This window comes from Gekko japonicus, unplaced genomic scaffold (genome assembly GCF_001447785.1).
Source record: "Gekko japonicus isolate JY-2015 unplaced genomic scaffold, Gekko_japonicus_V1.1 scaffold92, whole genome shotgun sequence".
Taxonomy (NCBI): Eukaryota; Metazoa; Chordata; class Lepidosauria; order Squamata; family Gekkonidae; genus Gekko; species Gekko japonicus.
In genome coordinates, this window is record NW_015169780.1 from 1,576,150 (window position 1) to 1,591,788 (window position 15,639).

At 43.0% G+C, this 15,639-nt stretch overlaps 1 protein-coding gene across 1 annotated transcript in view; it reads left to right on the forward strand.

Annotated features, from left to right (window-relative positions):
• Window positions 1–15,639, forward strand: part of LAMA2 (laminin subunit alpha 2) — a 755,002-nt gene that overhangs the window by 446,668 nt on the left and 292,695 nt on the right. Inside the window, exons 17-18 of the mRNA XM_015416769.1 lie at window positions 8,936–9,063; window positions 12,823–12,909. Coding sequence (XP_015272255.1) covers window positions 8,936–9,063; window positions 12,823–12,909 — 215 coding nt within the window. The remainder of the gene's footprint in view (window positions 1–8,935; window positions 9,064–12,822; window positions 12,910–15,639) is intronic.

A 15,639-nucleotide genomic window follows, 5' to 3' on the forward strand; every position in this document is an offset into this window, starting at 1 on the left:
CTAATCTGGCTATTGTTAGTAAGGTTGAAGTCCTTTGTATACTTGGATAGCTCCGCTGAACTCAGTGAAGCTTGCTTCTGAATAAACATGTATAGGATTGGGCTGTATGTTCAGCTGAGATCCATGATGCTTTTAGTTAGTTAAGATTAACTCATCCTTTTGGTTTCAATGTGACTCAGGCCCAGTCTAGACATATACCAAAATGAAGTGGAGAATGCTAAGGTGCCACTTCAAATTCCTGGTGAAGGATAACGGTCTATCACATTTTGTTCTACTACCCTATCTAAACAGGAATCCAGCAAAGAGGAGTGCAATCTTTGCCCCACTATTTAAGGTCCTTGTGTGTGTGTTTAATACAAAAGAAAATTGTACACTGGAATTTATCTACAGGACCGCCTCTCCCTATATACCCCTCAGAGAGCATTGTGCTCATCCAGTAACAATTTACTGATAATTCCTGGCCCCAGAATGATCCAGTTGTCCTCAGTCAGGACCAATGTTCCCTCTAAGCTGTGGAGTCTTGTGAGCAAAAATTCTACTTTGTGAGCTTCTGGCATTAAAGTTGTGAGTGAGCCATTTGGCTACTGCATCAATTAGTTTGCTCTGGAGCCATTCTTCCTGAGCTAGGACAAAAAATTGTGAGCTGGAGGCTAAAAAACTGTGAGCTAGCTCACACTAACTCAGCTTAGAGGGAACACTGGTCAGGACCAGGGACTTTTCAGCTCTGTCCCCAACCTGGTGGAACTCTCTGTCCAGTGAGATCCATAATGAGATCCAAGCCCTGTGGGATCTGGTTCAGTTCCACAGGACCTGTTAATATGGAGATATTCCACTGGGCGTATGGTTGATGACAGGTATGGCTAGAAAGATCTTTTTAAAAACCCCCCCCCCCCACAGTTTGTCCAAAAATTTCCCTGTACTGGCTGCCTCCTTAGTTATCCACCTTGAAGGTTTGTCAGGGTGCCATCTGTTATGCTGGATTGACTGTAAGACTGGTTTTAAATTGTGATGGATTTATTATATTACATTGTATAGTTATTGTGTATTTAATTATATATTTATTGTTCATTTAATTGTTGGAAGCTGCCCTGAGCCCAGCTTGGTGGGGAAAGGAGTAGGATAAAAGTCTAATAAATAAATAAATAATCTGTGTTCTAAAGTTGAGTGCTGGGAAATTACTGAACTTGATGATGAAGAAATTTAAGTAGTTCAAAAAATTTTATTCCTTGTCTCCATCATCAACCAAAAGGGAGACTACGACCAAAAAATCAGAGGGAGACTGATACTATGAAGGGCAGCCATGAAGGAGCTAGAAAAAATTCTTTGCCCCCCCCGAGTCAGAATAAAGAGACAGACACCAATATGGATTTAATAAGGGCCACTTTATTAATTATTTAATAACAACAAATACTAGTGAGGGGTTACCAGAAATGTACTGAGGAATATGACAGGTGTCAAACTCCTGACCACCTTCATTCCCTTCTGGGCGATGCACCTGCTCCGATCTCAAGCCACGGCAGGTAGCTTTTCGACCAGCAGCGTGGCATCTTCAAGAGAACCCCTGACCCACCATCCCAGAAGCCGCAAAGACCTGCTAAGGTAGGCCGAGCCAGATTGTTCCCAGGAAGATCACCCCTTCCCGGCCTTGAGCTGCAAAGGCCCGAAAGCCGTTCTTGGAGGACCCTTTATTTCCTTTATAACCATGCCCCGGTGCTCACCATTTCCATCCAGATTGCGCTACCCCGCCACAGTAAAGGCCAAGCTTCTGCTTAGGCCTTGGCCCCCACCATGCGATCCAGCGCCGCCAGGACCCCTCGCTTGAGATCTGAAAAAAGAAATGTCGTTGCCCTTGTTAGAAAGATGCACCCCATCTCCCCTGTACAGGTCAGGGAACTCAACCGGTATATCCGGGTGCAACAGAAAGATGCCCAAACTGCCCTCCATGGCGTTCTTAAGCTGCCGGTTGGCATTCCGCCTCACCCGGTCCAAACACCTAGGATCGCCTAGGCTGAGCCACACCTGACGGCGGTAACATTGCTGACAGGACCAGTTGCACTCCAGGCCAACGGTCTGCAATACCAGCTAAATCCGCCTTGGCCTGAATGACTAGGGCCTTACCTTTCATCAGACCCAAATCATTACCACCAAGGTGTATCACCAAAACATCAGGCGGAGGACCACGTCTCTACCCAAACAGTAGCGGCATCAACTGAGGCCAGTGCATGCCTCTTTGGCCAAGCCACTCGACCTCTGCCCGCTCACTGCATCCCAACTGGGATCCGATGGTCATTCTCTTGGCCCGGTGCCCGGCCCAGAACACCATACTGTGGCCACATATCAGTACCCGGCTCCTTTGACGGCCACCAACAGCACCTGAAACAGAAACTAGGTTAACCGTAACAAGACAAGAACCCCAAGGCTCAAAAATAGCATGCTCCATTCCATTTATAACAAACTGAATGAGCAGCTCAAACTTTGCAGGTCTGGACATACGTTTTGTAACGTGCTGACCGCCACCTGCCAATTCTTTGGATGTCAGGTCCCTGATATCCCATAGCTGCAGCAGTGGAAGCCACCCCAATTCTGAAAGAGTGACTTCAAAATGGAAAACTACCAAGGCCCAAAGCAACCAAGGCAGCCGCATGAAATAAGGCAGCCTTGAATGCATCCGAACACAGAGAAACCCACTTTGGCTTCAGACCTTTCCCTTTCGCTTTCTAAGAAGTACCGATCGAGGTCAGTGCAGGTACACTATATCCCAGAGGTATGAATGCACAGATGACCACTCGAAGATTATCAGTTACAGGTATACAACCTGTCTTTACTATGTATGTATGTGAAAGCAGGACAATGAAGGAAGCTGACAGGAGGAAAGTTGGTTCGTTTGAAATGTGGTGCTGGAGGAGAGTTTTGCAGATACCATGGAACACCAAAAAGTCAAATAAGTGGGTCCTAGATAAAATCAAACCTGAACTCTCCCTGGAATAAAAAAATGACCAAATTGAGGCTATTGTACTTTGATCACATTATGAGAAGACAAGAGGCACTGAAAAACACAGTGAAGCTAGGAAAAATTGAAGGCAGCAGAAAAAGAAGAAGAGGAGGAGGAGGAAATTGGATTTATACCCCACCCTTCACTCAAAGCAGCTTACAAACGCCTTTCCCTTACCCTCCCCACAACAGATACCCTGTGAGATAGGTGGGGCTGAGAGAGCTCTTTCCAGAACTGTCCTTGAGAGAACAGCTCTGACAGAACTATGGCTTCCCCAAGGTCATCCAGCAGCTGCAAGTGGAGGAGTAGGGAATCAAACCTGGTTCTCCTAGATTAGATTCCACACACTTAACCACTATACCAAACCAAACAAGAAGACCCAACATGCAATGAATAGATTCAATCATAGAAGCCAGAGCCCTCAGTTTGCAAGACCTGAGCAAGGCTGTTTACGACAGGATGCTTTGGAGGTCATTAATTCATAGGGTTGCCATAAGTTGGAAGCAATTCGACAGCATTTAATACACACGTATTCTGTAGTGGTTACAGCCAGTTTGACCAGGGGTCATTTCATAGAAAAAGAGCTAGGGGAACTCATTAGCATAACTCAATAGCATATGCCACACCCCCTGACATCATAAGGCCCGGCGGTGGACCTGCAAGGCCGGCGGGAGTGCGCGGGACGCCCGCGCACGCCCTCCCTGGCCCCAGGCAGGCAGGGGTGGGAAGAGGCGGGGAGGAAGCAACTTACCCTCCCTCTTCTCCTGCCTCCTCCTGGCTGAATGAGGGCCGGAAGCGGGGTGTGTGGCTTTGTTGTGTGCCCCCCCACCTCACCTGGGGGAACTGCGTTCCCCCGCAATCCCCCCCGAAATGACCTCTGATTTTGACACTTCAGGGCTGTGCCATTACCACTTCATTTCACTGCATGCATAGATCAGGCCTTAGAGATTACTAACTTTAGTTGAGGTTTTTTATTTATTTTATTTATTTATTTGATTTATACCCCACCCTCCCCGCCAGAGCAGGCTCAGGGCAGTTTACATAAAAGATTAAAACAGATAAAATCAGAGTGTTCATAAGACATTTAAAACATTTAAAAGTGCTGGTGTGCAATATTAACAAATACGATGGCTGAACACAGTATCAGCTCAATCATAATGGGAATATAGTAAGCACTGATTCTGGTAGTATTAACTCGGTCCCATACTAAATTCCAATTTATACCGGCGAGGAACAGGCTGCTGCTGATAGTTCCAGGGCATAGAGTCTTAAACCCATGCTTAACTTTTAGGTGTGGCTCGAATCGAATGCCTGGTGGAAGAGCTCCATTTTACAGGCCCTGTGGAACTGTAAAAGGTCCTGCAGGACACTAGTATCTTCCAGGAGCTCATTCCACCAGTGCGGAGCCACCACAGAGAACAGCTCTGAAAGAATTTATGACTGACCCAAGGTCACACCAGCAGCTGCATGTGGAGGAGTGGGGAATCAAACCTGGTTTTCCCAGATTAGAGTCTGCGCTCTTAATAGGGCTGCCAATTCCCCCCGGGGGGCGGATTTCCCCCCGCTTTGGAGGCCCGATTTCCACCGCTGCGGAATCGGGCCCCGGGGGAAACCCCACCCCGGTGTGCATGTCACCTGGATGTGACATGATGACGCCGGGCACGCTGGGGGTGGGGCCACAGCTATTTGAGGGGAAAACATAGAGCATGCTCAAGACGCTGAATGGGAGCCCCCTGCCGCGAGGTAAGAAGGATTTGGCAACCCTAGCTCTTAACCACTACACCAAACTGGCTCCATATATGTTATCTTGTATGTACATTCATCAGGGACCTAAGACTGGATGCAGCTCCTTGTTATGTCGTAAATTTGGATATACTCAGTCATAAATTTACTCAGTTGTAAATTTGGACATACAGCCAAGTAGCATGTGGCAAGGCTTTTGAAGAACTAAGCAAAACATTTTGAAGCATTTGATCTAGGTAGAAGTTGCTGCTAACCATTGACTTGGAGGTACTGATTTATTGAACTCTACTATTGGTTATATGTAGGGACGTTATCAGGAAGATATACTACACCAGTGAGAAAAATGGGGAAAATGCAGCCCTGAAAACAATAATGTAGTATCTACCTAATCTATCTACACTTATCCAGTGCTTTCACTATGGTATCTTTATCAGTACACTATATTATCCTGTAGAAACAAAGCACAAAGAAACAAAGTCTTGGATATCTATTTTGGGATTTCTTGTTGGTTGTAAGTGAAGTAGGATCGGTAGGTACCAATGCAGACTGTTAAATGCTGCAATTCAATTTGGATCATAAGCCTTTTGAAGTGAAAGAGACAGAGAGAAGTTTGAGTGCTGAAAAAAAGAGGAATGCTTCACATCAAAGGATTTTTTTTTCTGTTGAGATGTACTGAGCCTTTTGGCCTCCTCATTTCTATTCATGGTGTTTTTGCAGTAATACAACAGACAATTTAGGCAGCTAATTTACTGATATGTTACTTCTTTTGACTCTTCCCAGGCTTTGAAATATACTTGAAAAGAAGCTGAAATATGTTTCTTTGGCTCATAATAAGAGCTTGGTTCAACTGCTGTAACATAGGCCTGTATTGTAAAAACTCTTTCTAACACAGAGCAACCTATAAAGTCCTTTGATCCACAGCACAGCCTTGTAGTTACTATATGTATATAGTCACTTTGCCTTTATGGTATATATAATGATTTCTTTTGTAAATAGTATTGGGATATAATGTTAGCAGAGTGCTCAAGGCTTTGGTGCAGCAGAGCTCATCCAGTCAGTGTGTGTGCAAGCAAGAGACAAAGTTACACAGAGCCTCTTTATATTTGCAAAACTAATAATAAGAATTTATTATTGGAACTCCAGTTCTAGATAGAACAGAGGAGAGATAGGTACTCCAATCTAGTCTAACTAGCTAGATGGATGGAGATGCAGGAAAACATCCTGCTGCCATGTTGCAAAGATGGAGAGTTATAGCATTGTGTGTGGAAAGAGGGGAGAAACCAGAAGGAAGGAAGGAAACTTTTCCTTAGTAATCTACACATCAGAAGATAGTATCAGAGAGTAGTAAAGAAGTGTGGTCAGTTTCCTGTCTATCTAGCTCTCTGACTCTCTTGTTTTCTTCATCTGAATGCTGAGGCAAGAAATAGTGTACTGTCCTTCACTTCCTACACCCCCTCTCGATGTCTCATGACTCAATTCACAAGATTTATCTTTTCTCTTAGATCTTCAAAGCGAATTCTAGGGAGTGGCTTAGTGAGAAAATCTGCAATCATTTCTCCTGTTGCACAATAGGTCACCTCAGCAGTGTCTTCCTTTTGCAGCTTTCTCACTAGGTGATACTTTATGTCAATGTGCTAGGTGTGCATGTTCACATCTTCTTGTTTCAATAGCTGGATCCAGCTTTGGTTGTCTTCATATAATCGTATGGGTCGTGGTACATCTATACCTAGATCTGTCAGTAGCTGTATCTCTTGACAACCTTGTGCAGAAGGGATGTATTCTGCTTTATTGGTAGAAACTGCAATTATGGCCCCGGTCACACGGGAGGAATTGCCCCGCGGAACGGATGGATTGAGGGCGGATTAAACTGGCGTGATCAGATGCCAACATCTGGCAAGCATAGCGCCCCCGCCCCCAACCCGTCCCTTCCGGCCAAAGATGCGGAGTAACCCCCCCCTGCAAAACACTACTACCTACTGGAAAATCCACGGCATGGGCGGCCGTGTGATCGCCGACGTGCCCGTCTCCCACAGCATGCGAGGCCCCCTGCCAAACTGCGCAGGTGCACACATATGCAGCTGACTCGCCTTGCTCTCCTGTCCGTGGCTTCTCCCTCGCATCTGATCACACCGTGGAGCATATGCGCGGCAGCTCGGGGGATCTGTCTGATCCCGCTGCCATGCTTCTCTTTTGCTGCGGCTCTAAAAAGCCACACTTCCGCCCTGGCTTTTCCTGCGGTGTGACCGGGGCCTATATCTTGCTTCTGGTGGATTTTCTTTCATCTAGGTCAGTGTCTACATAGGCTTGGGGCTGTCAATGGGTAATTGTTTAAGCTTAAAGTGTGCAGTACCCTTTATGTACTTTACAAGTCTCTTAATTGCATTCCAGTCTTTGTTTGTTGGTGTTGTAGTCTTTCTACACTGTAATCCTACTGCAGTGTTAATATCTGGTCCAGCTGGGTATTAACGTAGAGAAGCTTACCTAATGCTTCATGATATCTGTCAGGTAGTTCTTTGGTGTCCTCACATTGTTTGATGTAGCTTACTTCCATGTAAGTTGGTGCAGGATAGACATCTTCCATTCCCAGGTATTTCATTAGTTCTTTTATCTTTTGCTATTGATTGATAAGAAAACTTCCATCTTTCTCTCTTTGTACTTGAATTCCTAAGTGGTGTGTGATGTTTTCCAGCTGCTTGACTTCTACTTGTTGATTCAGATGATGTACTACTTCTTTGCTGTCATATGGATTTTCATAAGCTGGGATCAGATCATCAACGTAAGCCAAAATTGAAGTCCATTTGACATTTTTGTGTTTGGTATACAGACAAGTATCAGATTCACTTCTCTTGAAGCTTGTCTGGAGCAGGATTTCATTCACTCTCATGTTCCAAGCTCTAGCTGTTTGTTTGAGCCCACAGATGCTTTTTTGAAGTTTGCATACAAGTCCTTCTTTTCCTTGTTCTATGAATCCAGGAGGTTGCTACGTGTAAATGCCCTCTTCTAGTTCCCCATGCAAGAATGCAGTCTTCATGTCTAGATGTTCAGCTTGCATTCCCTTGCTCGCTGCATCACTTAGTAGTGTTGTATGTTTAACAACTGGTGCAAAAGTCTCATCATAGTCCTCCTCACCATATTTCTGTGAGTATTTTTTAGCTACTAGTCTAGCATTGGCTCTTTCCTTCCGCATCGTGTTTCAGTTTGAAAATCCATTTGCAGCCTATAGCTTGCCTCTTCAGATGTAGTTCTGTAAGTGTCCTTCTGTTATTCTTGTGTAGAGCTTCAAGCTCCTCTCGTCCAGCTTGCTTCCACTTCTGCACCTCTTGTGGTGGTAGTTGGGATATTTCTTCCCATGAAGCAGGTTCTGGTGCTTCCACCATTCTTGTGAGGTAGGAGAGTCACTTGGCTGGAACACCTTTATTTGAGCATGTTGATTGCCTCAGTGCAACCTTTGTGGTCTCACCTTCTTGGTCAAGATCTTCTGGTGAAACTCTGGAGGTTGTTCCATCAAGTACAGAAGAGCATCCAAAGATAAGTCTTCTGGGTATTCATGGGCAGTCACAGGAGTTGGACCTTACAATTAACAACAACAAAAATAGAGATCTGCTTACAGTTGAGCTATATAACTGAACCATGAATGTATAAAGGTAAATGAGAATTGAAATATGCATTATTAATGTATCAAAGAATAGGGAATATCTGATAGTGAGAGCAAAAAAAATATATGAAATTTTAAATCAGAAGCAAGTTCACGTGATTTTTCCTAGTGATGTAAGAATGCCCTCCTTAGTTGTTACATTGATATGAGCCTTGGTTTAGAAACTGAAACGGTCTTAACTGCCTGGTGGTTGATTTTTGCCAGGACCTAGAGATAATATATCCCTGTAGATCCATATCTTTTAAAGCTGAATATTGACTTATTGGAATGTACTCTAGATGAGTTTACCTTTGAAAAGGAGTCTTGAGCTGCAACTGGCAAAGAAAACAGCAGGCTGCTCCCTGCGGAAGGGTGAAGGGGAAAATGTCTTCACTCTCCCTAAGATTCATTCCTAGATATTTTTGTTCCTTTAAACCAAATAAATATGTAAGTACAAGCCCAAGTATCCATTAATAGAACGATGGACTGTATATTTTACTACAATTTACAATTCTTGTGCTTTAATATTCTAAAAAGGAAGTTTGTATCTTCTCCTACCAATTTAGGACTGCCAGCACAACACAGGTGGCCCATATTGTGATAGATGTCTTCCTGGTTTCTATGGAGATGCTACTACAGGGAAACCTGATGATTGTCAACTTTGTGCTTGTCCACTGAGTATACCTTCAAACAAGTAAGTGGTAAACTCAGAGATGTAAAAGTTACATTAAACTGTCACTGAAGCATCCTTGATCAGTTACTGGCAACCAGTTTAAAAAAATAGACCATTAATATGAATATGCAGTGAAAATGCAGTTCTAATATTGCCTTGCATAGATTCAACAAAAAAGAAATGATTCTCTTACAGCACAATGGATGATTCTATCATTAGGAATGTAGAGAGTAGGGTCTGTGACAGGCGTTTTGACTAAAGGGGAATATGATAGAGGTTTATAAAATTATGCATGGGGTAGAAAGAGTCAATAAAAAGAATCTTTTCTCCCTCTTCCAAAATACTAGAACTTGAGAGCATCCAATGAAGCTGATGGGCAGTAGATCCAAGATGGACCACTGGTCTGATCCAGGATGGCTTTTCTTATGTTCTTCACAGAGTAAACCTTATTCAGATAGATCCATATTCAAAACAGTGCTTCTGAAATTCCCTTTCTGAAAGCAGCTCTCTGTACCACTCTATACAAAAGTTCCATAGCTCAGAGGAAAATATTTGGCAACTTGGCCCTCTGGCAAGGATGTTAGGAGAAACACTAAAGTCTGAATAGGAATGACCAAGATCTTGAGCTTGTAGGCCAGAACCATCAGTAAGGTTGCCCATTTCCAGGGCAGAGACGGTATCATAGAATCATAGAATGTTAGAGTTGGAAGGGACCTTCCAGGTCATCTAGTCCAACCCCCTGCACTCTGCAGGAGCATAGCTGAAAGATAGCCCTACATACCTACAACATACCCGAAAGATGGTTGTCCAGCCTCCGCTTGAAAACATCCAGCAAAAGAGCACCCACCACCTCCCGAGGCAGACTGTTCCACTGCTCAACCACTCTTACAGTTAGGAAGTTTCTCCTGATATTTAGCCGGTAACGACTCCCTTGTAATTTCCACCCATCCGGAGCAAAATAGAATAGATCTGCTCCATCTGGGTCTTGTCTCTGGCTCATGAAACATAGCAAGTACAGTTTACTCCTACAGTGCTCAGCATGAAGTAGTTGAACCAGCTAGGCTTTCAGCCAAGACTGAGGCTTAAATACTCCTAGAGGGAAGCGGCCCCACCTTTTCATTATGATTTTTCTGGGACCTTACCTTGCAAGTACTTAACTGGGCCATGATCCTGACTTGTAGAAGTACAAGCTGTGAGATAGGTCCTTCTCCTCTGCAGGCCTATATCCTCAGACGCCTGTTGCCTAAACCTGTCTTCAAGCCCATAGCCAGGATTTTTAAAGTCAGGGGGCATTTTAATTTCTTGGGGGGCATTGGTTAACTTAATTAAAGGTGATTTAATTAACTCCCTCTGCCTCCCAGCCCCCAAATGGAGGCTGAAAAGTTTCAAGTGTGCTTATTTCCTTGGGGGGGAGGGGGATTGTTAGTTTGTTTGTTTTGCTACGGAGGGATTAGGCAATTGGTGCTAAAGATCTCCCAGGATCATTCCTTGCCATGACCTCCCCCTGGCATGAGGCTGGCACCAGACATCCTCGTGCCCCTTCATGAAGCAACAAGCACAACTTGGGGCAGGCTGGGAGTGCAAGTGGTGGGAAATGGGGGCGGAAAGCGGGGCCGAGACCACCTCTTTATTGGGGACAGAGTCAGGAGGCATTTGAAGGGCCTTTGCTGTAAGTCAGGGGGCGCCCCCAAATGCCCCACTGTAGCTATGGGCCTGCCTGTCTTGTTGATTCAGAGGAGAGTCCAGGTGACAGCTGGTTCAAGACCTTGCCCTGTTTTCTTGAGAGACTGTTCATGGGTCCAACCCAAAGGCTGGAGCCTTCTGTTGGGGCATGTTGCTCTGCTGAGTCCTCTAAAGCTAAGGACTCAGGGTCTTGGGGAGACTTTATCCAGAGATGGAGCCAGTTTCCAGATCCTGGTGCTGTCCTTCAGATAAGGGATTTGTTCAGTACTCTAGCCCTGGGCAGATCCTGAGAGGAAGGGTCCATGGCCCCATATGACAGAAGAAGCTCACACAATTTATTGCTTGCAGGTGCCCTTCCACTGAAAAATTCAGTACAGAGAGATGTTTGTAGGGTCTTCCAGTAACTATCTATTTGTAACTATCTCTTTGACAAATAAGAGATTGTCCTAGAGATGCAGATGTCTCTTGGGTGACCTCATAGGTGGACCATACAATAAGCTGCATGTGACACTCACTGGAGATGTGGTGAAATGAGAGGTTTGCCTCACAATAAGAATCAGTGCACTTGTGTTCTTGACATGACTACCAAAAAAAAAAGGGATATGGACTACATATGGATCATAGACTGCCAAATGACCATGTTGGGCCTTGGATACATTAACACATATAGAACTGTGTACATGACCTTCATACAAGGTCATACTTGGCAACCTTGAACTGGCTTTAATTCTCCAGTAGAAATATGTCTTTCTTATTTTTGTTTTCCTGTGATACAGTTAATATCTAAATAATTTTATAATTTTGTGGATGTTTATTTCGGTGGTGGAATTACAACAGTTCCAGACTTGCTCATTTTTATTCCTCCACTTCCCTCACTTTTAACCAAGCATTGTCCTATGGCTCCCTGTTTACTACTGTGTCATTTGGCAAATGGAATGGCTGTGGCGTGAAAACACATCTCAAAGTGAAATAAAAGAAAGAATAATTGAGGATGGATCTCTTTAAAATAGTAGAGTGACAGATACCCTGTTGTTTCAAACTGATTGTATCTTCCAGTATGCCAGCAGATTACCTCATTACAGTATGTCAATCAGATACTAGAGGGGGAAAAACACAGCAAACAAATGCTACAAGGCAGAGGTACACAGCGAGAGTAAAATACAATCCTAAGGGATTGTAAACATGCAAATGACTGGGCTGCTGAGATACAACTGTTTTACTGCTGTTATGTTTCTAGGGGGAAAAATAAAAGAGGAAAGTCTGAAATACAAATTATAAAGCTATGGCTCTTAGTTATGAAACCAGCTTGAAATTTCAGAGTAGATGAAGTAATGGAAGATGGCTGGTTGCTGTTCCAGTTGGTTTATTAAAACAATTTCAGCATCCCAAAATAAATAAGCCAGGATAATTGTTGTTCTGTGATTCCTTTCTCACAATTATACTAAAATCTTAACTTTCCCCAAAGAGTATGTCCTGAAGGGTGGAAACTGACCACAACTTACACTACTCCTGATTGTGTGTATCTTTGAGTGTGATGGTTCAGGTTGGCTAAGGTGTACCGTATTCCCATTTAGAAACCTTGACTATAAAGCTTTGGCAGACACCGAAAGAATTACCATGCCATTTCCTATTCAACTACCTTCTTTAATGGAGTAGTTTTATTTCACTATCCATGTAATCTGAATTTTCTGAGCTTCCCATTCAATTGTCCTTCAGCTCCAGTGAGATTTCAGTGAGGAGCACAGTCTGGGATAGAGTGTATTGCCAGGCCTTCAAGGGCTCAGAGAAACAGCTGTACATTCCTGTTTTTAAATGGTGTAGCGACTCATTGATAGACTAAAATCCCATAACAACATGTCATTTGGATGCTGCCATCCGTTTGAGCTATATACAGTGTCGGCAGAAATAGCAGAGTGATTCTAAAGTTCTCTACTGGCTGGAGCCAAACCTAAGCCCCGTTTGTGAAACCAGGAGGGTTTTCTCTATGCTCTGTTTTGAAAGGAGCACTTTCTGAAGGAGGACAATAACTATGCCACTAATGAATTTCTTTTTGTGCTTTCTTTTTGCTCCTCTTCTTGCTCTACATAAACAACACAGTTTTAGCCCAACGTGCCATTTGGAAAGAAGTCGTGGATTAATATGTGATGAATGCCCCGTTGGGTATTCTGGTTCACGCTGTGAAAGGTAAGCAAGCGTCAAACAGGATTCTACTTTCCTTTTTGCAGAATACTTTATTCAATGACTGTTTTAAATCCAATGCCCTTTGAATGCCAAAATTGTCATAAGTACATTTGTTCCCATAGTTTGCCCACAATCAGAAATGTGGAGCAATGATGTCATATGAGGCTCCTGTTATAATGAGATATGCCATTCTCTGTCCCAGATCTGTTTAGCTGCTTTGTGAGCCAAGAAAATTGTTTTTATTTAATGTTGCAGATAGATATTAACCATCAAAGAAGGTATTTCCCATGGAACTGATATTACTTGATGAAATTATTTTCAGTTTGTTGGGCACCTGTTAATTTTTGCTGTTATTTTTGTGTCTTCCAAATCTGATTTGAATATTGAAAGTATATTTAATCAGCAATTCATTGAATTGCCTTTTCGTCTCCTTGCCAAACAATGAGCCATACAATGCAATTGTGGAAGCTGGATTTCTTTATCTTAATTATTTGGAACTTATATTATGAAACTTTGCTACTTCTAATTCTCCACTGAAGTTGCTTATTTGTTCTGTGGAATTACATGGACTCAAAATAAAGTGTCAGTGTTCAATAAATATTTAAGAGGTAGCTTGAGAAATCTACATGACTCCAAATTGTTTCGGAAAGGCTAATACAGAAATGTGATATGGGATCAAGTCTTTCCCTGAGTAAACTCCATGTTTGCACACTTTCTTTTGTTGTATTTCTTCTCATTTTCTTTTCATACATTGTTCTGAGAAGTGAGTTGGACATCAGAAACTGCAAAAAGATGCTTGAAATTAAAATACATCCATAAAGTGCATTTTATCCATTAATGCTAATCACTGGAAGTAAACAATATTTGCTAGCTGATGTCCACAGAGGGATTTTAGCCAAGAGATTTTCAGATTCCTGTTGCCAATTGGATAGCTTACTTTTGTTTATTTAAATTATATGATCTATCACCATGGAGGGCAAAGACATTGCACAGAATTGCTGTCTTAAAAAATAAAAAGTATTGTTTACTGTCCTGTAGTCTTAAAATTTCACAAGGAACACAGCTTTAAGTTGTCTACCGTATCTATTATAGAAGGAAAATACGCTATGGGTGGATTCAGATGGTCAACTGATAAATTTTCAATACATGCCAGCAGCGATAAGAGAAGAAAAAAAACTTGCTTGTGATGAGATTTTTATTACCACTTGAAAGACAACACCAATATAACATGATACTTTTAGTCACCATTTTGAAACTAATTGCCCCTTTAGAAGGCCCATTCATAAATTTTTCCACTTTGTATGAGTGCACGTGTTTTATTCTGTTAACTCAGGTCAGCTTCCTGTATTTCTACGGAGTCACAGAATCTACACCAATTAAACATTACACTAGTGCTGTGGGAGTGCTGTGACGCTTGAAGGACTGCCAACACATAGATCCAATCACACAGACCCTTCCAAGCCCCAGTGACAGCCCCCAGTGATAACCCCAATCCTGGCAGGGTAAATTTGAATGGTAAGGACACACACATGTGGCAGAATATATTCAACAGCATTATGCATTGATCCCAGGGAAATCACCACCCATGGCTAAATATCACCTATACCTTGGTGTAAATTAACCTGATAGGATTGACATGTTGACTGTCCAGGGTAGGGTTTGTTTGTTTTTTAGTTATTTGTTTATTAAGAACATTTGTATCCTGAACATCTATCTTATAACAAACTCCCAAGGTGTATTACAATACACCAAGACCACAGCCACACATCCCGGAAAATCTACAGCAACTAATGTATTACAATACATTAAAAACCAATAAAAGTACGATGAGACTACAGAAGATGACAACTGTCCAAAAAGGAACCTACCATTTTCACACAGAATAGCAGAATCAATAGAAGTATCAGAAAGGAACCAGCTGATCATAAGTTTTGCAGTTTAACTTAAAATGATTAAAACAATGTTCACAATGAAAGTCTTCTTAAAAAGGACTTAATGACTGCGGTCACATGTGCAGTTTGTGGTGCTATAGTAGTGTTACCTGAGCAGAATAAATGGGCCCCTCCAGATGAGAACATCTACTTCCTGTAGCACAGTCATCAGCAGCCTGTGCTGTACTGCAATGGAAGTGGAATAAACAGATACCAGGGAAAGTCCTGTTTTAATGGGTTGTTTGGAGTTCTCTCCAGGTTTTCGAACAGCTGAACTCTCTTGCAGCGAAAGGAACCCGGAAGGGATGTCTGAACTTGCAGAACTGTTTCCGCCACTGTTTTTTAGTTGCTGCCTATATGCGCATGAGCACATATGTACATCCATCTGCTTGCATTTAATTAAAACCCACTCTTATGGCTCATCCCGTGGTTGAAGCACAACACTAATGTGGATGCTCTCCCCATGGGATGGCTGCATGGGTAACCCGCCACAGGGAGTGTGGTGTGGATGGAATGCTTCACTACATTTTGGACTGATACACTTTGAGGAGCCACCATACCATGCCAAGCCACCAGTGTGACTGCAGCCAAAGAGTACTATCTTCCATAGTCTGCAGCATACTTGGGAGGATGGGGCTATAGACTTCCTTGGGATGATGTTCCAAAGTTACAGTGCTGTTCTGAATTTGGCTTTCTCATTGTCTGGGTTCAGGCAGGCACCTCAGATAAGAGACAACAAGCCTACTCAAAACACAGTCCTGGAGTTGAAGCACAGTTATTCAGTAGTCCAAGTGTCAATGCC